We start from the raw sequence: 26,329 nt of genomic DNA, 5'->3' as shown, positions 1-26,329 counted from the left end.
GGCTCAGTAGTTGTGCCTTGCGGGCTCTAGAGCGCAGGCTCAGTAGTTGTGGAGCATGGGCTTAGTTGCTCCGTGTCATGTGTGATCCTCCTGGACCAGGGCTTGAACCTGTGTCCCCTGCATTGGCAGGTGGATTCTTAACCACTGCACCACCAGGGAAGCCTAAATTAGTGATACTTTTTTAAAAAAAAGGATTCTTTCTTTCCTGGTAGAGACACTATTCAATTTTTTTTTTTTTTAATTTTTACTGGAGTGTAGTTGATTTACAGTGTTAGTTTCATTATGATCAAATCTTTTTTTTTTTTTTTTGAGCAAAATTGCTTTACAATGTGTTAATTTCTGCTGTACGATGAAGTGAATCAGCTATGTGTATATCTGTTTCCCCTCCCTCTCGGACCTCCCTCCCACCCACCCATTTAGGTCATTACAGAGCACCAAGGGGAGCTCCCTGTGCTATACAGCAGGTTCCCACTAGCTATGTATTTTACACATGGTAGTATATTTATGTCAAACCTAATCTCTCAATTCGTCCCACCCTCCTGTTCCCCTCACTGTGTCCACAAGTCCGTTCTCTACATCTCTATTCCTGCCCTAAAAATAGGTTCCTCTGTACCATTTTTAGATTCCACGTAATATGCGTTAATATATGGTATTTGTTTTTCTCTTTCTGGCTTACTTCACTCTGTATGACAGACTCTAGGTCCATCCACATCTCTAAAGATGACCCAATTTTGTTCCTTTTTATGGCTGAGTAATATTCCATCATATATGCATACCACAACTTCTTTATCCATTCATCTATCATTGGACATTTAGGTTGTTTCCATGTTCTGACGATTGTAAATAGTGCTGCAATGAACATTGGAGTACCTGTGTCTTTTTGAATTATGGTTTTCTCAGGGTATATGCCCAGTAGTGGGATTGCTGGGTCATATGGTAATTCTATTTTTAGTTTTTTTACAGAACCTCCATGCTGTTCTCCATAGTGGCTGTATAAATTTACATTCCCACCAACAGTGCAAAAGGGTTCACTTTTCTACACACCCTCTCCAACATTTATTGTTTGTAGATTTTTTGATGATGGCCGTTCTGACCCTTATGAGGTGATACCTCATTGTAGTTTTGATTTGCATTTCTCTAATAATTAGTGATGTTGAGCATCTATTCATGTGCCTCTTTGCCATCTGTATGTCTTTGATGAAATGTGTACTTAGGTATTCTGCCCATTTTTTGATTGGGTTGTTTGCTTTTTTAATATTGAGCTGCATGAGCTGTTTATATATTTTGGAGATTAATCCTTTGTCCGTTGCTTCATTTGCAAATATTTTCTCCCATTCTGAGGGTTATCTTTTCATCTTGTTTTTGGTTTCCTTTGCTGTGCAGAAGCTTTTAAGTTTAATTAGGTCCCATTTGTTTATTTTTGTTTTTATTTTCATTACTCTAGGAGGTGGGTCAAAAAAGATCTTGCTGTGGTTTATGTCAAAGAGTGTTTTTCCTATGTTTTTCTCTAAGAGTTTTATAGTGTCTGGTCTTACATTTAGGTATTTAATCCATTTTGAGTTTATTTTTGTATATGGTGTTTGGTATTGTTCTAATTTCATTCTTTTACATGTAGCTGTCCAGTTTTCCCAGCCCCAGTTATTGAAGAGGCTGTCTTTTCGCCATTGTATTGTTCTTGCCTCCTTTGTCATAAATTAGGTGACCATATTGTGCATGAGTTTATCTCTGGGCTTTCTATCCTGTTCCATTGATCTGTATTTCTATTTTTTTGCCAGTACCATAATGTCTTGATTACTGTAGCTTTGTAGTATAGTTTGAAGTCAGGGAGCCTGATTCCTCTAGCCCTGTTTTTCTTTCTCAAGATTGCTTTGGCTATTTGGGGTCTTTTGTGTTTCCATACGAATTGTAAAATATTTTGTTCTAATTCTGTGAAGAATGCCATTGGTAGTTTGCACTGAATCCAGTTGGGATTGCACTGAATCTGTAGATTGCTAAGGGTAGTTTAGTCATTTTCACAATATTGATTCTTCCAGTCCAAGAACATGGTATATTTCTTCATCTGTTTATGTCATCTTTGATTTCTTTCATCAGTGTTTTATAGTTTTCTGAGTATAGGTCTTTTGCCTCCGTAGGTAAGTTTATTCTTAGGTATTTTATTCTTTTTGTTGCTATGGTAAATGGAATTGTTTCCTTAATTTCTCTTTCTGATTTTTTGTTAGCGTATAGTAATGCAAGAGATTTCTGTGCATTAATTTTGTATCCTGCAACCTTACCAAATTCACTGATTAGTTCTAGTAATTTTCTGGTGGTATCTTTAGGATTTTCTATGTATAGTATCATGTCATTTGTAAACAGTGACAGTTTTACTTCTTTTTTTCCAATTTGTATTCCTTTTATTTCTTTTCCTTCTCTTATTGCCATGGCTAGGAATTCCAAAACTATGTTGAATAGAGTGGCAAGAGTGGACATCCTTGTCTTGTTCCTGATCTTTGTGGAAATGCTTTCAGTTTTTCACCATTGAGAATGATGTTTGCTGTGGTTTGTCATATATGGCCTTAATTATGTTGGGGTCGGTTCCCTCTATGCCCATTTTCTGGAGAGTTTTTATCATAAATGGGTGTTGAATTTTGTCAGAAGCTTTTTCTGCATCTGTTGAGATGATCATATGGTTTTTATTCCTTAATTTGTTAATATGGTGTATCACATTGATTGATTTGCATATATCGATGAATCCTTGCATTCCTGGGATAAATCCTACTTGATCATGGTGTATGATCCTTTTAATGTGCTGTTGGATTCTGTTTGTAGTATTTTGTTGGGGATTTTTGCATCTATGTTCATCAGTGATATTGGTCTGTAATTTTCTTTTTTTGTGACATCTTTGGTTTTGGTATCAGGGTGATGGTGGCCTCGTAGAACGAATTTGGGAGTGTTTGTTCCTCTGCGGTTTTTTGGAAGAGTTTGAGAAGGATCGGTGTTAGCTCTTCGCTAAATATTTGATAGAATTTGCCTGTGAAGCCATCTGGTCCTGGACCTTTGTTTGTTGGAAGATTTTTTTTTTGCGGTACGCGGGCCTCTCACTGCTGTGGCCTCTCCCGTTGCGGAGCACAGGCTCCGGACGCACAGGCTCAGCGGCCATGGCTCACGAGCCCAGCGGCTCCGCGGCATGTGGGATCTTCCCGGACCGGGGCACAAACCCGTGTCCCCTGCATCGGCAGGCGGACTCCCAACCACTGGGCCACCAGGGAAGCCCTGTTGGAAGATTTTTAATTACAGTTTCAATTTCATTCCTCGTGATAGATCTGTTTATATTTTCTAATTCTTCCTGGTTCAATCTTGGAAAATTGTACCTTTCCAAGAATTTGTCCATTTTTCATGGTTGTCCATTTTATTGGCATATAGTTGTTTGTACTAGTCTCTTATAATCCTTTGTATTTCTGCGGTGTCAGTTGTGATTTCTCCTCTTTTGTTTCTAATTTTATTGATTTGTGTTCTCCCCCCCCCCTTTTTTTTTTGATGAGTCTGGGTAAAGTTTTATCAATTTTGTTTATCTTCTCAAAGAACCAACTTTTAGTTTTGCTATTCTTTGCTACTGTTTTCTTCATTTCTATTTCATTTATTTCTGCTCTGATCTTCATGATTTCTTTCCTTCTGATTTTGGGTTTTCTTCATTCTTTCTTTAGTTGCTTTAGGTGTAGGGTTAGATCGTTTGAGATTTTTCTTCTTTCTTGAGGTGAGCTTGAATTGCTATAATTTCCCTTGTAGAACTGCTTTTGCTGCATCCCATAGGTTTTGGGCCTCTGAATCTGAACTACTGGGCTAACAGAGGACCTCAGACCCCAGGGAATATTCATCAGAGTGAGGTCTCCCAGAGCTCCTCATCTCAGCACGAAGACCCAGCTCTACCCAACAGCCTGCAAACTCCAGTGCTGGAAGCCTCAGGCCAAACAACTAGTAAGACAGGAACACACTCCCACCATCAAAAAAAAAAAAAAAAAGAGATGACAAAAAACATGTGTCACACATTAAAGAGCAAGTAAAAACCTACAAGACCAAATAACCGAAGAGGAAATAGGCAACCTACCTGAAAAAGAACTCAGTGTAATGATAGTAAAGATTATCCAGAATCTTGGAAATAGAATGGAGGCACGGATTGAGAAAATGCAAGAAATGTTTAACTTTTTTTTTCTTATTTGATTCTCCTTATGTATAACTTGTTTTTTAAAACTAGATGACAGAAAACAATAAGAAAACAAAACTACCCGAAAGGAAGATAATGAAACTAAAGTAAAACTCATTCTTGCAGAATTTTAGTAGGTGTTAACTGTGACTAAAAATATGGTAGAAAATGTTTTCCAGCTCTTCTAGGCCTTTGTGAATTGTTGGTGTCTCACAGTTAAAGTGGATTGTCCATCTTTTGTGATGGAAAGGTTTTAAAGAAAATTTGTTAAAATCTTCACTGGATAAATCACTTTCAGAGATAATGTGTTGTGCTTGACTAGTTGATCAGTTACCAGCTTTGCTTGTTGATATTCCAGGAGTTAAGATGACTTGCCTGAAGGGATGTACCCCTAAGGTGTGTGGAAATAGCTGGGTGACAGGAAAAGGGTGACTAATTTGGGGGTGATTTTAGCCAGCAAATGTTTTTTGAGCATTGACTATGTATGGCCACAGAGTTCAAATTCTATTGTAAGAAATGCCAGAGAACTTTCTTTTTAAAAAGCCTGCTTATTTTTAATTACTGACAGTAGTTTAAAATAAGTAGGCTATTGGCTGGCATATAGTAATATTTAATCTCAATTATATTTACTTAATTTAAGGTGTTTTTTTTTTTAAAGATTTTTGTAGGGAACTCTTCTGATAGATGGTTTAATTTTGTATGTAAGAAAATGTCTTTATAGTCTACCAGAGGCTTGCCATATTACTTTCTTTGGATAAACTAAATTTGTTTCCCATGGCATGTTATCCAGAGCACTGATCCTATAGGATACACTTTGAGAAACAAAAAAGTAATTTGGTGACTTATCAAGTTGGGATACTGTGTATTCACTGAAAGGAAAATCACATGTGTGTTAGCACTTCAAAGTTTTGGAAGTCCTACACAGAAGGGACCTTTTGAACTCTGTTTTGAAACCAATGGTTCTAAATTTGATTACAGAGAATTTTAAAAAATGTATATAATGCATATTAACATCTTTGGAAAATTAGTATTCTATGGCCATACTTAGAACAAAGTTGTGTAGAAGATTTTTTTCAGAGTAAAATCTTGAATCTCCCTGTCCCCCTACTTACCCTTGCTGATAGAATATCCTGTTATAGTGATAAGTAGGTCATTCAACATTCTGGTCTATTTCTTGCAAATCCAGCATTTGTGGATTTGTGATTTCTTTTTAACAACCTTTTTGAGACACAGTATGTTGTACAGTAAGTCCCCTACTTATTAATGAGTTCCATTCTGAGAGCGTGTTCATAAGTCCAATTTGTTTTTTAGTCCAACAAAGTTAGCCTACATACCCAACTAACACAATCGGCTATATAGTACTGTACTGTAATAGGTTTATAATACTTTTCACACAAATAATATGTAAGAAACAAACACACACAAAATATAAAGAAAACATTTAAAATCTTACAGTACAGCACCTTGAAAAGTACAACAGCTGGCATACAGGGGCTGGCATCGAGTGAACAGGCAAGAAGAGTTACTGACTGGAGGAGATCCTGGGCTTGAAATATAGATACTGTACTACCGTACTCTATACAATACTGTACAGTAAAGTACACAAAATCACAACCAGTTGTAGAGTATGCACACATGTGACAATGTACGCCAGACATGTGAACTAACTTACTTGACTGGACATGCAAACACACATTCGTATCTTTGAAAGCTCTCATCTTGAAGGTTCGTGTGTAGGGGACTTACTGTACTGGTTAAGTGAATGGATTCTAGAATCAGGTTGGAGAACGAGAGTTTAAATCCTGGCATTGTTATTTATCCTTGTGCAATTTATTTGACCTTCATGTGCCTCAGTTTTCCCATCATAAAATGGGAACAATAATAGTACCAATCTCATAGAGTTATTGTGAGAATTAGATCTAAGATGCTTTTAGACAATGCCTGGCACGTGGTAAGTGGTTAATAAGTGTTACTTGTTAAATACAGCATGATTAGAGTATGCAAATAGCTTTATTAATAACGTAACTAGAAAGATTTAGAGACTGTAACAGTCTAAAGCATCTAGTTTAGTGGTTGGCACTGGCCCACTGCCTGTTTTTATAAATAAAATTTTATTGGAACATAGCCATGCCCATTTGTTTACATATTATCTATGGCTGCTTTCATGCTGCAGCAGCAGAGTTGAGTAGTTGCAAAAGAGACTGTATGGGCTGCAAAGCCTAAAATATTTACACTGTGGTCTTTTATGGAAAAAGTTTGCCAGCCTTTGATCTAGATGCAATAGATGCTTTATGCTGGCACATTTTAAGTACTAATGTGTGTCTGCTGTTATACTATTCACTGAACAAATATTTAATAGGCTTCTGTATACTTAAGACTATATATGGAAAATTTGAAGGAAAATGTATAAAAGGTTAAAGATGAAAATAATCATTCATATTTCCATTCCAGAGATAGCCATTGACGTTCATCATATTTATTTTCTGCCTTTTCCCTCTCTGCAGATAGAGTTACATATAGCTTGAAATAATCTTTGTTTATATTTGGCCTTATTTGTTTAATACTATTTGGTGACCCACTTGATATCAAAAGTATATTTCTGCTTCAATGAAAAAGTTTTGTTAGTGTTTCTAATGACTTTCATGAAATGTACACACCATAATTTACTTAAATGTACCCTATTGTTGGAGATTAATTTGTTGCAAACTTTGTGCAAATGTAGATGACATTGGGATCAACATCTTAGAGCATGAACCTTTGGTTTGACTTACCTCTTTAAGATAGAGTTCTAGGTGTGGAGTTACAGGAATAAAGGATAATCAATATTTTCTGATCGCTGTTGTGACAAAATCATTTTCTTAAGGAAACCGGATTAGTAACCATAGGTTAATTGAGTTTTTTCTTAATATCTTTAGGAAAAAGTAGATTTTCAACATGCTCATGGGTTACAAGAATTGGAATTTATTCGAGGACATTCTGATACAGAAGCAGCGAGACTGTGTGTGGACCAATGGTTAAAAATGCCAGGTAGGTATTCTTTAGAGATCAGAGTGGAACATAAGATTACCAAGCTTCCCTAAAGCCTTAAAACATTGTGTCTGTTTTATTCAGTTGCTAATAAGTACATAAAGTATTGAAATTTAGTTCAGTAATACTTAACAGAAGACCTACTTTACCAATTGTCTTCCTACTTTGGCAAAAGTATATTTTGAGTATAAGTAATCCTTGAGCTGATCATTTATTCATTCATATGTCTTCTAGTTATTACCCTCTATGGGAGGGCGTGTAACAGGTTACTTGAGGTCAGGCTTCTCTAAGGAAGTGGAATTTAAGCTGAGATGGAAAGGATTAGCATTTACTTTTTTATTTGTCAGTGCAGCCTGTGTAGATATTTTGTTAAGGAAATGTCCATGTGGGAGGCTTATCAAAAGCAGTGGGTAGCTTCTTCATTGCTAACTCTTTGCAGACCTGAAATTCTTGGAAGAGTCACTGTGCAGTGTTTTCCTCCTACCAGATAATTTGGTAGAATTTTTAAGAGCCACCATGGCAACTTTTCTAGCTTGTCTTGTAGAAGACCCACTGAGCCCTTAAAGGCTTGGGATATCCACAGAAACCTTAGCTGTGGATTCAATCCAGCAGAAAGTTTAATTACAAAAAGTCTTAGAAATATCTATGTATGCAGTGCTCAACTTTGAACCTAGGTATCTTATTCTGTAGTTTTCAGAGGGCTTTTCTTTGAATAGAATCAAATTGCAACTTTTAAAATAATTCCAATAATTTGTAGATATTTTAACACCTGGCCACTCCCTGAAACTGTATTTTCTTCTTATCTCCCAATGTGTTTGTGCCTGGCAAACTCCCACCTTGCCCCATCCTCCTTTTTAAATACCCTTTCCTCTTTTTTTCTTCTTAATTGCCTGTGGGGTTAGCCCTACAGATAACATTCAATACTAGAGGTTGCTAGGTTTATTTAGTCGGCATAAGTTTGGTTGTTCAGCTGTCTTTGATCCCACAGTGCTTTATTCATTTCTCTCAAATAGTTTCTACCCTGTTATGTTGCATTGATAATTTTACCAGATTTATATGCTCCGTGGGGACAGAGACTAAGGCTTATTAATCCGTTTTAGTGTCAGTGCCTAAAAAGAAGGCTCAGCATAGAGATGTCCAATAAGTGTTGGTTGAATATTATACAAGAGTGGGCTGTAGGATTTGCATATGAACACAGAAAAGAAGCCTAGAACTCGGGTACCAAATGTGACTGTCATTCAACTAAAGAAAAGAATTGTTTGGCATTCCAGACCTACTTTAGAAAAAATACTTAGAAATTATGGTCCTTAGCTGCATCAGAATCACCTGGGAGTCTTAAATACACGTATCTGGGCCTCACCACTAGAGATAATTCTAGGGCATCTGTAGATTTGGGAAGATTCCTATGTGATTTTGGTAGGAAAATGGGCTAGAACTACAAGGCTCAATCTACAAGATCTCTTGTAAAAATCGTTCATCTCATGTGAATCTAACACAAGTCTTGTCTAGAATGATTGCTGGGCCAGTAATATGTCCCTTTAGGCCTAATCCCTGGCCTCCAGATTGTCAGAATATTTTAATTCATTGTAAATTGAATTCATGAGCATCTGTTTATATATTTCTGGGAACTAATGAGTCACTTAGCTGTGTCTTTAGGATTCTTTGCAAGATGTGATATTGTATCAGTATATCACTTCAGGTGACATCTGGTTCATTGGTGGCTGATAAGCTTGTGCCTTGAGTTAAGGTCTTTAGTTATGCTCTTTTTATGTGATGGTTTTATCTTTTTACTTGGTCCCTGCCACTCCGTAACACTGAAGTCTGGGGTCTTTTGCTAGCACAGCTGCCTTAGCATTGGGCTATACTTGGTGTGGTGCCGTTCCATACATGGGCTTCAGAGAATGCTGAGATCTTTGAGGAGAGGAGAGCTGGGGAGAATAGAGATGGCATTGTTCTCGTCAATTATAAAAAGTGAGATTCTGCTTCTCAATAGCATTAAGGGACTTGTTCAATCTGTTCCAAAGTATCCAACCATTATAATTCAGTTCTTTGATTAGAAGTAGTTTGAATACTTTATAATTACTCAAACTGGAAATCCATCTTTTATAGACTTTTATAGTTAGGCCAGTTTCCACACATTTGATTACTTAGTAATTTAAAAACAACACTGTACTATTTAAGGGAAAGAGCTGTTTAAATCTCTGTATTTTGCCTTTCCATAGATAAAGCTTATTTTCTTTCTGGCTTGTTTTCTCCACTTTGATTTTTATCCAGAACCTCTGTTTGGCTAAATAAAGGTTTTAATAGGCAACACCTGGAATGTGGATGGACAGGAAATAAAAATTATTATAATTCTGACTGCATTAAAAAATTAAAGATAAAAAAGTATATTGTTGTTAATGCCTCTTTTAATATGATTAATGCTATGTTAGTCGTTGTTTATTGGTAGAACACATTTATAAGCATTTTGGCAGCATTTAATAGAGGCATTTCCCCCATTAACAGCAGAAAAGCATGGAAACTTTCAACATATATAACCATTTGGGGATCTTAACTAGATGATGTTAAAGGAATAACATTTATTCTAGTTAAATGCTTAGGGGCTTCGTAGAAATTGCCATAAAGATAAATACGCAGCTTTTTGTTGTATGAAATATTTAAGGTATTTGAGTGAAACAATTTATAAGAAATAATAGTAAAAGATAATAACCAAACTATCTAGAGTATATATTAGAATCCTCCTGGCAGTTTTTACAATTCTTTGTTTATACAGCATAACTCTAAATTTTTCATTGTGTAACATGTATTGGGAGTTTGCCTGGGAAGAAAATTTGGCTAAGTCTAGAAAGTTATGTGACTGTTAAGACCAAGATTATAAAGAAAGAAAAGGGATGAAGAATGGACCAGGATAAAGGGATAATTAAGGCATTCTCCTTGTCTCTCTGTCCTCTTCACTCCTTCCCACCCTCCCAGTTGCATTGTTTGACATAATGTTCATAGAACCCAGATCCTCTATAATATAACTAAACCTTACGATGTGTTTAAGATAGTTAAAAGAGAAAATAAGAATTAGAAGAAAAAATCTTTGCCAACTTGCATAAATGAAAAGAAGGGAGGCAGGAATAGGGGTTCTGTAGAGCAACTGGTTTTCTAATATATTCCATCTTTGATGTTTCCTGGCTGTTGAACTTAAGGGAACTGTTTTTTTCCTCAGATAATGTTACTTGGGGATGTTAACGGCTTCCCTTGTCCCAAATAGCTATTTACTTGTAGGTTGTTGTACCTTTTATAAGAAAGTTTGTAAACACCTAATTACAAGTAGGATCACCCAGTTGATGCTGCACATGTTTTTCATTGTTTTTTCATGATTCTGATTACCAGTCCAAAGGACAAGTATCTGAAATAGAAACTTAAGAATTTATATTCCAATGATGCAGGACTCAAAACAGGCACAATTAATTCTGGAACAAAAGGTTCGTTCCGAAGAGGAGGCCAAATACGAGTGTCTGGGAAGCCAATTTCATGTCCCATAATGCACTGTAACAAGCAGTTCGATAATGGGCACCTTCTCTTAGGACATTTGAAAAGGTAAGTGTGATATTCAGAATAGTGGATGCTGAAGATGAAATGAAAGCGTGATGCACCTCTGCCATTGTGATTATAGCTTTATATTCCAAACTCATTGTTCTGTGCTATTATGATATAATTTTTTCTAATGTACATTTCTTAGCCTTCCTAGAATGCTTGAAATCAGATTATTTTAGTGATATTCAATCCTAATATGTCTCATAAAATTCTGACCAGACTTTTTGCATTGATATGCATTTGGATCAGTTTTAGAGAAATGCAGTCCATTAGAAGATCCAGCATTTAGTAAATTTGAAGAGACACAAAGCACTTAACAGATATTTGGGCTAGCCTAAAGAAAGCTAGTATGGCATTACAAAATAAATGCTAAAGGCAAACCAAATGTACCAAAGTTAACAATAAATATTCTATTTATGAAATCCATCTTATTAATTTACTGAATTTTTGAATAGTAGAGCTTGAGAAAGTAAATATCAAGGGAAGGCAATATTAAAAGCATTAAATAGTCTTATCTTCAGTCTCCCCTTCTCATAGTTTAAAGATGGGAATTGAGAGTTTGGAGCTCTAAGCCTTCTCTTTTCCAGATGTCTCACCCTACTTACGCCTTACCTTACTCTTAGAGCCTTCTGGAGGGGCTTCAGCATTCTACAGATAACTGTATTCTAAGTATTTTTAAAAAGTCTCTGAGGCAGTTTTAAATGACACAAATTTGTTAAATGGTTAAAATGACATTTTAAAAGGATTAAAAGCCATTTTTAGGAAATAGGTGTGAGCCAGAAATCTTGACATGAGATTATTATTCCAGTGGTTCATTTACAATTATTTGTGAGTTTTATGGTAAATAAAGCAGGAAGGAACAGATGATGGCTGTACAGTTTTCAAACTGGAAGTTTACCAGTTTGGCAAGACATGCTTAAATCCATTTTATTGGATCTTGAGTACTTTTATGAAACATAAAGCTGTTGGTCACTGTTTGAAGAGATTGCATGGCATATGGGAACCACTTGATATTTCTTGAATATAAAGAACCTTAATATTTCAGTAGAAAAAGTGTAAAGTCCTGAATGTGTGTGTGTGTCTAGCTTAACAAATGAAGCAACATAGTTCTGCCCCTAGAATGTCAGATTTTCTAATGTTACCTCTCTTTTGCTGAGTAGGTTTGATCACTCTCCATGTGATCCAACAATTACACTGCATGGACCTTTCATCAGTTCTTTTGCTTGTGTAGTATGTTATAAAAATTTTGTTACTCAACAACAATATAGGGATCACCTTTTTGCTAAGGTAAGAGCATATCCTAAGCTAAGAGTAGGTATTCTTTTTCTAGAGAACCGTGGAATGGGATATAGGTGTTTTCTTGCTGTTCTTAAGGTTGCATTCAACAGTGATGCACATAAAGATCAAAATTATGATTGTCTATGGGGAATAAAATTACTTGGAACATTAAGTTATCATGGGCAGGTAACCCTGATAGCTGAAAGCCAGCAGTCTTAAAGAATATCATTTTTATGGAGTTGCTCTATGAAAATAACTTACTTTGTTCAAGATGTTCTGTGAGTTAGTCACATGATAACCAGAACAGTATTCTTAAGTGTGCTGCCGTTCACTGCTGGTTGAATTGTTGGAGCCACGTAGTAAATAATGATTCCTTTATTAATGCTGGTATTAAGAAATAGATCTGGTATTTAAAAGGCTGGTATTTAACACCCACATTAAGTGTTAAATCTCAAGGGATATAAGATTGATTCATGATGTTAGCAAATTCAATGTAATGAAGAACTCTGTAATAAGTGTTTCCCACACTTGATATTAGATATCTCACTAGTTAAAATTACAAAATGTTAATTGTGCAATATGTTCACTGTGGAAAAATTTTAAAATACTAACAAAAGGAAAATAAGAAATCACTTTTTAAAAAAATTTATTGAAGTATAGTTGATTTACAATGTTGTGTTAATTTCTGCTGTACAGCAAAGTGATTTAGTTATACATAAATATACATTCTTTTTTATATTCTTTTCCATTGTGGTTTATCATAGGGTACTGAATATAGTTCCCTGTGCTATACAATAGGACCTTGTTGTTTATCCATTCTATATATAATAGTTTGCCTCTGCTAACCCCAAACTCCCAGTCCTTTCCTCCTCCATTTCCCCTCCCCCTTGGCAACCACAAGTCTACTGTCTGTGTCTGTGATTCTGTTTCTGTTTTGTAGATGTGTTCATTTCTGTTGTATTTTGGATTCCACATATAAGTGATATCATATGGTATTTTTCTTTCTTTTAAGAAATCACTCTTAATTTCACTTATAGAGATAAGCATTGTTAACATTTTTATGTATATATTTCTGCTTTTTCTTCCTATGTAAATATTTTTACATAGGATAAAGTATGTAAATTTTTTCGTAATTAAGAAAAGCAGTGTGTTGTAAACATAAATGTTTAAATATATGTTGAATCAGTATGTACATTTAAAATCAATGAATGGCATTCTGTATGAATATATTATAGTTCATTTAATTTCCTATTAGATGTATTAATTGTTTACATTTTTCTGTTATTAAAAACAATAACACATTAAATATCCTTGTAGCTAGAAACCTGTGAGATCCATACATGATGTATTTGCTGAGTAAATATTAGGTTTTGAAGTAGTAAAATGCTAATGTCCAGAGAGAACTAGGGTTTTTCTTTAAACCATGTTTTCAGAATTTGCTAATCTCTAGCCCTATACTTGAAAATTCATGTGGGTAGTAACTTGGATTCTGTAGAGGTTCACACAGAAAATGAAGACTTGCACTCCCAGGTGTCTCTGGTTGAGTTCTGTGGTTGACTGACCCCTGTTCTGGTGCTGGAGAGTGTTCCCAGGATAGATGCGCCTATTAACGCTGAGTTCGTTGTATACTTAGTCATTAGTTTTGGGGAGCCTGTGTCTTGTTCAACCCTGATGAGTCACCGTAGTACGAGAGGAACCCATGTGCTCTAGAATGAATAAGCTGCAATGGTACATCATTAGGTGAAATAGGAGTTCAGGGGAAGGGGAGAGGAGTAGCAGAAGAAGCTGACAGAGCACTGCAGAGGAGAAGTGGTCCTCCAGGCTTGGGTTTGGATAGATGGAAAGGACAAGTGGTGTAATCACAGGAAGGTTTGAACAAGAGCCTACACAGAGTAGCAAATATGGGAATAGGTAGAGTGCAGAGAGCAGGTGACATAGCAGGCCTGAGACTTCTGTCCTTAGACGGACTTGCTTGCAAGGTTGGCACTGGGCTGTTGTCTAGGAACTTAGATTTGGCGGGTCCCTATGAATCTCTGATGAGTGGCCCTTTGTGTGTGAACTGTTGGTGCAGACAGTGTGGTTTATGCCGAACACCTAATTTCCTTGTGGAAATTAGGTGTGTCTGTGTGTCTCCGCTGGGAGAGGACCCTTGGAATCTTACACCTGGTTTCCTCTGGACCTTGCCCAGTGTGCTTTTCCCCCTTTTTATCCTTTTGCTGTAATAAATCATAGTCATGAGTACAACTGTACACCAAGTCCTGTGAGTCCTAGCCAACCACCAAGCCTGGGGATGGACCTGGGGACTCCCAACACAAGTACAATAGTAACTTGACTATAAAGGCACAAAATTTAAACTTGATATTGGCAAGATACTGGCACTATCACAGGACGTGACATGATGAAAATAATTGTTATATCTTCAGAGCTAGAGGGACTTTAAATTCTAGAACCAAATTCCTTCTCCTTTTTTAGGGACACCAAAGAGATGGGTGGTATTAGAATGGCACCAGTGTTCAGGGTGGATTCAAAGATGTGGACAAGGAGACCAGTTTAGGTGACTTCAGCAGTAACTTAGCTTTGAGATGAGAAAAGAGTTTACTTAGGTAATGACATTTAAAATAAAGACCTTAAAGTGGATCCAAAAGACACATTAAAGAAAGAAATGATAGGGCTGTCTAGTGCCCTGACACAGGTTTGGGGAGAGAAAGGAAAAGGGTGCAACTACATTCCATAGTTTTTTAGTGTTTGCAGTGGGTCACTAGTATTCCACCTTTTTCAGAACTGGAGTTCTTTCAGGGCATGTTTTTCTATTCCATGCTGTAAGCATATTCATCTTTTTTCTTCAGTAAATCTGAATAGATATTTTAACCTTAAAATTAATTAATACTCTCATTTGTGTTTTCCCAAATTTCATTAATTTGTTTCCTTTTTTTTCTGGGAATCACTCATCCTATGCTGTTTTGCCCTCCCTTTTGCCGTCTCTCTGGGAAGTAAATTTATGATATTCAGCCTTCTGGGAAGCAATCTGGTAAAACAGAGCAAAGGCTTTGGTGTCAGACAGACCTGGATTCCAGTTACTTTTATTAGCTATGTGTTCTCACCAAGTTACAGCACATCTGTGAGCTTGGTTCTTCATCTCTAAAGTGGAATTGTTATACTTACATACAAGATTGTTGAGAGAAAACATAATACAATATAAAGCACTTATGGCCTGACATATAGTTTTTAATAAAAGCTCCTATTGCTTATTCTTTGGAGTGTCTGTCACAAGGACTCGGAAGGAACCAGTCATTACGTATCTTAAATGAGCCAGAAGAGGTCGCTAGAAGATTGCATGCCTGTGAATTCTGTTTCATAAAGATGATGTTCTTCAATGAAATTGTGAAACTGTCCACAATTTGCATTGTTTGCCTTGCTGCCCTTCCGTTTTCTTTTTATCTCCAGTTTCTTCTGTCTAGACTCATGCCTCTCAAACTTCAAAGTGCACACAAATCACTTGGGAATCTTGTTAAAATGCAGGTTCTGACTCAGTAGATCTGATGTGGGGCCTTAGATTCAAGATTTCTAACAAGCTTCTAGGTGATGGCAGTGCTGCTGGTCTTTGAGTCATACTTTGAGTAGCAAGTGTCTAGTGTTTTCTGACATTCAAGCTATCCAGGGACTTCCCTTGTGGTCCAGCGGTTAAGACTCCGTGCTTCCACTGCAGGGGGCATGGGTTCAATCCCTAGTCAGATCACACATGCCTCGCAGGATGGCCAAAAAAAAAAAAGACTGTCCAGTGGGTCTGTCACTGCGTAACTTCCTGCTTTTCTCCCTTTTGGTGCTGGTGGGGATGGTGGAGGATGTATCGTAAGCCCCAGGGTGCCTCATTGTCACTTGTCAGTCTCGGTGGGCATTACAACTCTCTCTCATTCTGTTCCTAGGGCCATTCTGTCATCGAAGGTGACTCTTCCCCCTCCCCAGCCTGAGGCAACTAGTACACTACTTTCTGTCTCTGTGGTTTTTGCCTTTTCCAGACATTTCATTAAATGGAATCCTACAATATGTGGCCTTCTGTGACAAGATTCTTTCACTTACCATGATGTTTTCAAGGCTTATCCATGTTGTGACATATGTCAGTACTTCATCCTTTTTATTGCCAAGTAATATTCCATTGTATGGACATGTGCCACTTTCTGTTTATCAGTTCAGTTGGTGGACACTTGGGTTGTTTTCACTTTTTGACTGTTGTGAATAATGCTGATATAAACAAATGTACAAGTCTTTGTGTGGTCATACTTCTTCACTTCTCTAATGAGTTAATTGTTGGGCCATATGGTTATCATCTATAAGTTTTTGAAGAACTGCCAAATTGTTACCCATCACAGTGTACCAGCTTACTTTCCCACCAACAATGTTCCAGTTTCTTCACATCCTTGCCAACACTTATTATCTGTCTTTTAAAATAGCCATCCTAGTGGGTACCTATGAAGTGGTATCTTATTATGGTTATACTTTTTTTAATGTATACATATTTGTATGGTGTGTTTTGATTTAATATAACTGGAAATATAATGGTAAAAAGGAATTGAGTACTTCCCAGATACCCTATTTCCCATTCCTTCCCCTGGTTTGTAGAAGTTATTTGCAAATATGCTATACTTTTGCAATAGGTATATTCCAATAAAATTTTATGTAGAATCACAGTTTTTGTTCTATTGAGCAAACAGTTTAAACAAGCTTATTTTGAATCCACTTATAACTCACAGTTGAACTAAAGCTTATTAGAGTTCTTCAGGTAGGTGTCATTTGTACAAATTGGTAGTAAATGCTTTTAGTGCTCTTATTTGGAACCTTCTAATTGGAATGCAAAGTGTCATACTGGGTGTTATCTTCTGCATGGCTGTCACCAAAATAAAATAGGGTGAGGAGTAGTGGAAAGAGCACAGGATTTACCACCACAGCTATAAAGCTGGGTGTGAATGGTAGCTTTGTCTCTTCTGAGGGTACAACTTGGAGGGGAGTGATAATTTTGTTGACTTATGTAAACTTAAGTTTTCTTATTTGTAAATAATGAAAATAGTACTTCACGGGGTTATTGTAAGGATTAAGTGGAAAAGCACATTTGAACCGTAAGGTGGTGCTTGACATATACTCAGTATAAATGTAAATTTCCTATCACTCCTCCTGTTGCATTTCATAAGCAACTACACAAACTATTTTGATATCCCTAATGTTAATGATAGTAAATTTAAGAAGACACAATGCAACTTTTAAGGCTATTATTCTAAAGACCATTAACAAGAAGTTACATTATATTTATACACAGCACACATACAGTTATACATATACATATAAATATACACTTAAAAATATTTCCAATTTGGGGATAGAGGAGACACTTAGCCAAGTTTGGAAACCTGGACCCTAGAAAAGACATACCTGTTTGTATCAGAATTTTAAGGTGACCATATACTAAATTAATAGATGTTTGATGAAGAATATTTGAAAAATAGAGGATGAGACAGAGTTAGTTTTGATAACAGAGAATGGATACAAGTTGACCAGAGGGGAAAAAGCAAAAACAATCAAAACATGAGGCTGGAATGGAATAAGCAATGCACAGAATTGTATGAATAAATGCTCACACTCACTAGTAGACAGGAAAGGCAAATTAACATAACACACATCTGTAAGACTGCAGACATGACAATAAGATCTGTAATAGCTATTGTGCCAGGCTCACTCAGTGCTAGGGAATCGGAATTTGTAGAGCCTTTTTGAGGAGCAGTTACACAATATCTTTTAATATTCAAATAATGAACCTTTTAACCCAATGCAGCCAATCTTGGTAATGAGAGAAAAGCACTATTTAATGAGGATATATAGTCAACAATATTTACAAAACCATTGTTTACAGTGGCAAAAAAAAAAAAAAGCCTGGAAATGAATAGTTGACTAAATCTCAGTAGATCCACATCACACCATGGAGTAGTTTGTAGCCATTAAGAAGAATAAATTAGAGCGACACCAGTTGATTTTTAGGGATTTCCATTAGTTATTGTGGAATAAGAAAACTAAGAGGCAGAAGAATCTGTAAGATGACAATATTTGATAAAACAATGGCAATTCCCTTTGTGTATTTATTTTTGTATGGAGAAATTTATAGAAGAATACGTATTTGTAAACATAGGTTATATTGCAGAGTAGAGTGAACAAAGCAAAACATAAGAAAAAGTATATGTGATATGAAAACATTTATGCATTTATATAATATTGCATATAGATGTATATATAAAAAGAAAAATGTATAGAAAGCAAATGTATGTTTATTGTCATAGAAAGATGGTAATAATTTGTTTTTAAGGAAATAATTTAAAATTTCATATATGGGACCTCATTTATGACAAAAAAATCCACAGTTCACACTCAGGGAAGAAAAGTTTTCATGTTAAAAACTGATACAAAATATTCCAAATAAATAGGAAATTTTGAAAGTTGATTTAAGAAATTGAATATTGATTTTAGTTGTCTATAATAAAGCTTTGCCTTATATTTTAGGAAGCTGCAGATGATGGACATAAAAACAACCTTCTTCCTCAGATTATTCAGTGTTTTGCGTGTCCAAATTGCTTCCTTCTTTTTAGCAGCAAGGATGAGTGTTTGAAGCATATGTCTGGAAAGAATCATTTCCATCAGAGTTTTAAACTGGGTGGTATGTTAATACTCTCTTCCGCTGAAAATTATTAAACTACTTTAACCTTTGCTGATTTACCATACTTCTCAGATAATTCTTGAGGTAACTTATCTTCACATTAGTTTTGAGAACCATGAAAGCAAAAGGTTTTTATCTCATTTTTTATTTTTCAAAAAAGATTCTCATTATTTATTTGCACCTAAGAGTAAGGTTTACTTTGAGGAATGAAAAGAAACTTGGGAAGAAAACATTTATGCAGGATAATGTTTTTGTATATATCCATTGGGAAGTTGGGTATTTCTCTGCATTTAAGATTCAGATTTTAACTTGAGCATGAGTTCAGCATCCACTGCACTTAATTGAGGCTAGAAAACGACTTCTCTTAGATTTTTATCACATAAATAACCATCTTCTTTTACTTATGTCACCTGATGTTGAGAAAGGCAAAGGGGAGGAAGGCCGGGTCACTCTACTCAGATCTTTGCAAGTCATAGTTCATTTTGTCTTTCAGATGACAAGGGAATGGCACAGCCAATATCATTTCCATCTTTTGCAAAGAAACTTTTGATCTCTCTGTGCAAAGATGTTCCATTTCAAGTTAAGTGTGTGGCCTGCCACCAGACACTGCGTTCCCACATGGAGCTCACTGCCCATTTCAGGTTTGTAAGGGGCTAGTCTTGGGCTGTAAGATTCCCGCCCAGTAAGCTCCACAACAGCCAGAGGACTCAACAAATACTTTTCTATTCCATGTTTCTCTCCTTCTAAAATGAGAGTGTATATTTGCCTGGACATTACCCAAACTTAGCATAATGAAAGAAGTGAGAGGTGTGAGAAAAGTGGATATATTGATGTTGCTGTGAACATAAAACAAGCTAACAGTTCTAAGTTCTGCATGTGCTGTTGAGGGTTGTGCCTGGAGGAGGAGAGGGTTATGATAGAACCTTGGCTTTGAGTCAACCAGCATGGAAAGTATCACAAACAAGTGAAAAATTACATGTCAGTGAAAGGCCAAATTTGTCAAACAATCAAGTATGCTTTTTTTGTCTTTACAATGGAAATTATCAAGCACTATACAAAAGTAAGGAGAATCGTATAATGAACCCCAGTGTACCTTTCACGAGGCTTCAGTAGTTATCAACACATGACAGTCGTGTTTTATTTATACTCTCATCCCCAGAAGTTCTTATTTTGAAGCAAATCTTGTCATTTTATCTGTAAATACTTCAGTATATATCTCTGAATGATAAGCACTCTTTTTTTTAAAGAAAAATAACTAATACCATTATCACACTTTAAAAAACTATTTTTTTAAATATCATCAAACACCTAGTCAGTTATCAAATTTCTCCGATTACTTCATGATGTTTTTTACATTTGGTTTGTTGGAATCATAATTCAAAGTCTGTACTTTACATTTAGATGCTGTGTCTCTTAGGTCTTTTTTTCCCCATTATTTCTTTAAAATGCATTAAAATTGTATCACACTACTAAATGATACAATTGCATTTGTTTAAGTAGAACAGTTGTTTTCACAAACCTTCAAGTAAAATATGTTCTCAAAAAACAGAGGCAGTGGAGTATAATCACTCTGTATACACTCAGTATAATTATTGATGTTAACAGTCCTGGTTCTGACTTATATTTTCTGAGTTCAAATCCTGGTTCTGCCCTTTATTTTTATTCCTAATTTTTTTAATGGAAAATTTCAACTGTATGAAAGTCAGCTGAATAGTATAATGAACCTCCATTTACCTGTCACCCAGTTTTAATAATTATCAACACTGCCATTCTTCTTTTATTTATATATCTGTATGCTCCTTACTACCCTTAATTATTTTTTACAGTTCTTTGTTTCTGAGATACAATTTCGATTTATTGAAGTATACAAATCTTAACCTTTATGATTTTGACTACTGGATACATCTGTTAACCCACACTTTTACCATCCTGTGTTACCTCTCCATGGAAAGTTCCATTGTTCCCTTCCTGGTCACTTCCCACCCTCTCACCCTCAGGCAGTCTATTCTGATACTTTTTCCACCTTACGTTGGTTTTATCTCCTCTAGGACTTTATGTAAATGGAATCATATAGAGTATGCACTCTTTTGTGTTTGTCATAATATCTGTAAGATTCATCCATATTGTTTAGTACATTGTTCCTTTTTATTTGTGAGAAGTATTCTCTTGTATGAATACAGCACAATTTGTTTATTCATTCTTATGTTGATGGACAGTTTTTAGCTAGTGTGAATAAAGCTGCTATGTACATTTTATACAAGCCTTTTATAGACATAGGTTTCATTTCTCTTGGATGAATATCTAGGAGTGGAATTGCGGGATCGAAGAGTATGTGTATTTAATTTTATAAGACACTACTAGACATTTTCCCAAAGTGTTTGCACTGGTACACATTCCTACCAGCCAGGTGTGAGAGTTCCATTTCCTCCACATCCTTGCCAAGGTTTCCTGTTGCCAGTCTGTTTCATTTTAGTTGTCCTTTTGAGAGTCTCACTGTGGTTTTAATCTGGATTTCCCTAATGAACAATGATGTTGGACACTTTCTTTAGTATAAAGGCAACCATGGGCATGGCATTTTCCTAACGTAAAATCAGTTCATTCTTAAAGAATAGGTACAGGGTTGTTGAGAGTCTCACTGTAGTGCTCCTCTGTATTGTTTAATTACCACAGAGAAGTTAATTACTTGCTTGTCTCATGACGTTCCTATCAGTGCATTTGATATAGTTTGTACTTGTCTAAAATTTGTCTGAATTTTTAAAAAAATTTTTGATTCTAGTTTTACCCTTTGGTATATGGATTAGAAACAGATAAGTGTAGGTAATGGTCAGGTAGATAGAATATTATTATATCATCTGCAACTTTATTTTTTAAAATTTATTTTATTTATTTTTGGCTCTGTTGGGTCTTCGTTGCTGCACGCAGGCTTTCTCTAGTTGCCGCGAGCGGGGGCTACTCTTCATTGAGGTGCACAGGCTTCTCTCATTGTAGTGGCTTCTCCTGTTGCAGAGCATGGGCTCTAGGCACGCAGGCTTCAGTAGTTGTGGCACGCGGGCTCTAGAGTGCAGGCTCAATGGTTGTGGTGCAAGGGCTTAGTTCTCCGCGGCATGTGGGATCTTCCTGGACCAGGGCTTGAACCCGTGTCCCCTGCATTGGCAGGTGGATTCTTAACCACTGTGCCACCAGGGAAGCCCTGCAACATTATTGAAAAACAATTTTTAGTGCTTGTGTATACATTGATTACTTTATAATTCCTACAATAAAAAGCAGAGATACCATATTTAGAAAATACTTATGAGTTTATTTTTTTGTCCAATTTAGAGTTCGTTGTCGAAACGCTGGTCCTGTAGCTCTAGCTGAGAAGAGCATTGCTCAGGTGGCAGAGAAATTCCTACTGAGAGGTTATTGTCCACATTGCAACCGTGTCTTTGTGGATGAAACCAGTACCCGGAATCACAAGCGGAACTCAGGACACAAAGTCCGAGTCATTAACTCAATGGAAGAATCAGTCTTACTTTATTGCCACAGCAGTGAAGGGAACAAACCCCCTTCTGACTTGCACCTGTTGCAAGATAAGTCAAAATTTTCATCACTTAAAAGAAATATGTCCGTTCGAGAATCTAGCTCAGAAGATTGCAGCACTGTTCCAAAAAAGAAGATTAATTTAGGAGATAAAAGCCATGGGGGTATGGTTTGTGTTCAGAAGGAAAAGTCACTTGTTAAAACGTGGTTTTGTGAATGCCAGCAACGCTTCCCAAGTGAAGATGCAGTAGAAAAGCACGTTTTCTCAGCAAACACGATGTGTTATAAGTGTGTGGTCTGTGGGAAGGTGTGTGAAGATTCAGGAGTCATCCGTTTACATATGAGCCGCATTCATGGAGGGGCACATTTAAATAACTTTCTTTTCTGGTGTCGGACATGCAAAAAGGAGTTGGCAAGGAAAGAGGCTATAATGGCCCATGTGACTGAGTTTCATAATGGACACAGGTATTTTTATGAGACAGATGAGGTAGAAGGTGACACTTTGCCGTCATCCTCTACAACGTTGGTGAATGATCTGACTGCTGATAATCCTTTTTCGACTATTACTATTCTTGATCATTCCCCAGCAACCAGTCCTCCAAGCGGTAAATGGCAATGCCGAATTTGTGAAGATATGTTTGACTCCCAAGAATGTGTGAAACAACACTGCATGTCTTTAGCAAGTCACCAGTTTCATAGGTATAGCTGCGCCCATTGCAAAAAGACTTTTCACAAGATGGAAACACTGTATCGACATTGCCAAGATGAGCATGACAACGAAATAAAGATGAAGTATTTCTGTGGCCTTTGTGATCTGATCTTTAATGTGGAAGAAGCGTTTCTGAGTCATTATAAGGAGCACCACAGCATAGACTATGTATTTGTGTCAGAAAAAACGGAAACTTCCATTAAAACCGAGAGTGATTTTCCAGTTATAGAGACCGGTAACCTACTCACGTGCGGCTGCCGGGAGAGCTACCTCTGCAAAGTCAACAGAAGGGAGGACCACGCTCGCTGTCTGCAGACTCTCCTGGGCCAGGGCCGCCTGTGGTTCCGCTGTGGCGTGTGCTCGGCCACGGCGCAGGCCACGGATGACATGCTGGCACACGTGCGCCAGGTGCACGCGGAGCCGGAGGGCGCAGAGGGCACGCCGCGGTGCCTGATCAAGTGCGGCACCTGCACCAGAGCCTTCCAGGATCCCGAGAGCGCGCAGCAGCACTTCCACAGGAAACACTGCTTCCTGCGGGAGCCCAGCGTGGCCTGCTTTGGGCCTGAGCAGACGAGCCCGTACACGTTTGCTGCCAGTTCCTCCCATGCAGAGAGAAAGCTGAGACAGGCAGCAAGCTGTCCACAGACTTCAGACCTGGAGAGAGGAGCCGAGACTGACGTGAGCTGTCAGAGTACAGGTACGGCTCCACAACCCTGACGTCCGTACACGTTTCCCATTTCCGCTTAGAAACACGTGCATGTGTAGCCACCCTCTTTGCTCCTAGGGAGCCAGTGTTGAAGCCAGGACTTGATGGGCTGATACGTGGCGTGCACTTTACCGGGAGGAATCTGTATTCCCGCTGCTTCAGGCAGCCACTCTCTCAACCTAAGGGCACAAGGAATATCTGTTACACTAAATAATAGGTACTTTAGGTAACATTTTCTTTTCTTTTCCAAAAGACATGGGAATTTTGAAAGATGAGGGAAATAGATGGTCCTTCTGAAAGTCAGATTTGAAAGTTATCCTGCACGTTACTGTCATTTAGATTTAAGTTCAATAAAAAGATAAATCAGGTGAATTCTTTTTATTTCTATTTTGACCTTATTCTATAAGTATGAGAAGTTTTAAAGGTCACTTGAGAATTTGTATATTTTTGTTACCGTCTTCGGAAGCAAAGCTTTTACTTAGAGTTAAAATAGCAATTAGAAGTCGAGTTGTTAAGTGGTAGCAAGAAACCAGGCAGAAAACTGAGGTATGGATCCCCTTGTCTGTGCTTACTCTAGGCTTCCCTTCTTCTTTGATAAGATTAAGGAAGTCTAGAAGAGTGCAGTGTTTTCATTTTGTTTAGAAGTAAATTGTTTTCTTTAGAGTATAATTTTAAGTGTATATTCTTTTAAAGATTAACTCTTCATAAGTTATACAATGTCGAGTGGAAAAAATGAAATATGTGAGTATTTTGGTTCATAAAATATGTTTATGAATTACTGAGTTTGTAGCACATGTAGATCTCAACATTGCCTTTAGCCACGGTATGTTTTATGTGAGAAATGATTAAATAACATACTATTGATCCATTCAACTCGATGTCAAACAGTGAAACCGTGGTCACACTATTTTATGTTCTGTTGTTTTCCTTTTGCTCTTGTGATTGCTTTTGGGGGATTTGTGTTGGTCTGTGTCTGATAGGAGGTCATTGTTGTATCTATTAGTATTTTAAGAAGACAGATAAGAAGATGGGTGGTTTGGAAATGGGAAGATGGCAGTCTTTTTCTGAGGGAGTCTCTAGTAGGTGGAGTAGAAGCTATCCATTTTAAAAATAATATAAACATTTAAGGCTTGCATTGCTACCACTCGAAACTGTAAGGCCCTGTCAAAGTGAAAGGTATGAAAGAAGAGAAGAGGAGGGAGGGGAAGAGGAGGGAGGACAAGAGTTGCAGATGGTGGGAGGTGAGAGGCCCTGAGTTGACTGAGGAAGAGGTGTCCTTGGCGCGAGGAGCACCGGGCCCTGTTCTGCACGAGCCACAGGAGCCTCTTGTGGCCTGTCTCATGTCTGCTTTCAGGTGTGTGAGCACAGAGCCAGAGGGCTGCTGATGAATCAGTCTACATTAGGAAAAGAACAAACTCCTGGCGGCGAGAAAGTTCTTAGCAAGTAACCCTGAAAGTTTATTTTGATGGATGGTGCGAGTTTTTAGTTATTTAGCCTTAAAACTTGGTCTTCCATATCTTCCAGTATACTAATTTTTTAAAAACTTTCTTTTATAAGTGACTTTTAAAGAAAGCCAGGATCAATGGTACATATTTGTTGAAAGGATAATCATTTCTGAAATATTCAAAATATTTCTTATCTGATATAAATATATTATGTCACATACAGGTTTGGATTTCATGACATGGTTTAGATAGAAGTAAATAACATGCAAGATTAATATTAAGTTGACAAATTAAAAAGTTTTTAGCTAATTCTTATCAAATTCATGTTGATGTTTCTCTCTTCTCAGATGAAGAGGTTGTTGAGCTCCCAGATTTGGATTACCTGCGAACCATGACTCACATAGTCTTTGTAGACTTTGATAACTGGTCCAACTTTTTTGGTCATCTACCAGGGAATCTTAACCAAGGAACATTTATTTGGGGCTTTCAAGGTATGGTTAATAAGGAACACATTTGAGACAACCTCCCTTTTTTTCCCCCTTAGAATGTGATTTGCTTTAAAAGGACTCCTTTTGAACCTTCCTAAATAGAAGATAGGAACATAATTGGAATTTTGTCACTTTGCATTATAGTTACTCTGCTAGAATATTTTTCTCTTTACATTTCTCTGAGGTAAATATTCACTCTACCTGGTGACCCACAGTTTGTGGATCTTTAGATACAGATTGAAAGAGCCTTTATTCAATATCTACAATGCGCCAGATACTGTACTTGGTACTAATGCATGCTTACTGATTGTTATAATTTTCACCCTTTAAAATATAAGGAAGAAGGCTGAGAAGTTTATTTTTCACAAAGTACAAAAATAATAAATAGAGTTAGCTTTCAAACTGGGGCCTCATGACTACAGGACTAGTGTGTTTTCAACATAACTGCCTCTTCACTTCATCCTTACTGTTCATAAATGTGCATCTTCACATAAATCTCCCTTCCAGGTACTAACCAGGCCCAGCCCTGCTTAGCTTCCGAGATCAGATGAGATCGGGTGCATTCAGGGTGGTATGGCCGTAGTCTAAATCTCTTTACAAACCATTGACCAAACCTGGGAGAGAGACTCCTCTTCGATTAACTGAGGCTTAGTACAGTGAGCCTCTGATGTACAGGCATCCCTAGGATGCTGGTTTAG

The 26,329-nt window shown here is 37.0% G+C and overlaps 1 protein-coding gene across 1 annotated transcript in view; it reads left to right on the top strand.

Annotated features, from left to right (window-relative positions):
• ZNF451 (zinc finger protein 451) overlaps positions 1 to 26,329 on the top strand; it is an 84,367-nt gene that overhangs the window by 29,480 nt on the left and 28,558 nt on the right. The window contains exons 5-11 of the mRNA XM_027126855.1: positions 7,096 to 7,207; positions 10,645 to 10,795; positions 11,953 to 12,079; positions 18,611 to 18,764; positions 19,258 to 19,405; positions 22,083 to 23,689; positions 25,491 to 25,634. Of these exons, the coding sequence (XP_026982656.1) occupies positions 7,096 to 7,207; positions 10,645 to 10,795; positions 11,953 to 12,079; positions 18,611 to 18,764; positions 19,258 to 19,405; positions 22,083 to 23,689; positions 25,491 to 25,634 (2,443 nt within the window). The remainder of the gene's footprint in view (positions 1 to 7,095; positions 7,208 to 10,644; positions 10,796 to 11,952; positions 12,080 to 18,610; positions 18,765 to 19,257; positions 19,406 to 22,082; positions 23,690 to 25,490; positions 25,635 to 26,329) is intronic.

This window comes from Aethalodelphis obliquidens, unplaced genomic scaffold (assembly GCF_003676395.1).
Source record: "Aethalodelphis obliquidens isolate GAN/ISIS:26980383/991018 unplaced genomic scaffold, ASM367639v1 scaffold31, whole genome shotgun sequence".
Classification (NCBI taxonomy): Eukaryota; Metazoa; Chordata; class Mammalia; order Artiodactyla; family Delphinidae; genus Aethalodelphis; species Aethalodelphis obliquidens.
The sequence above is the reverse complement of the archived record's forward strand: the minus strand, read 5'-3'. Positions and strand labels throughout refer to the sequence as shown.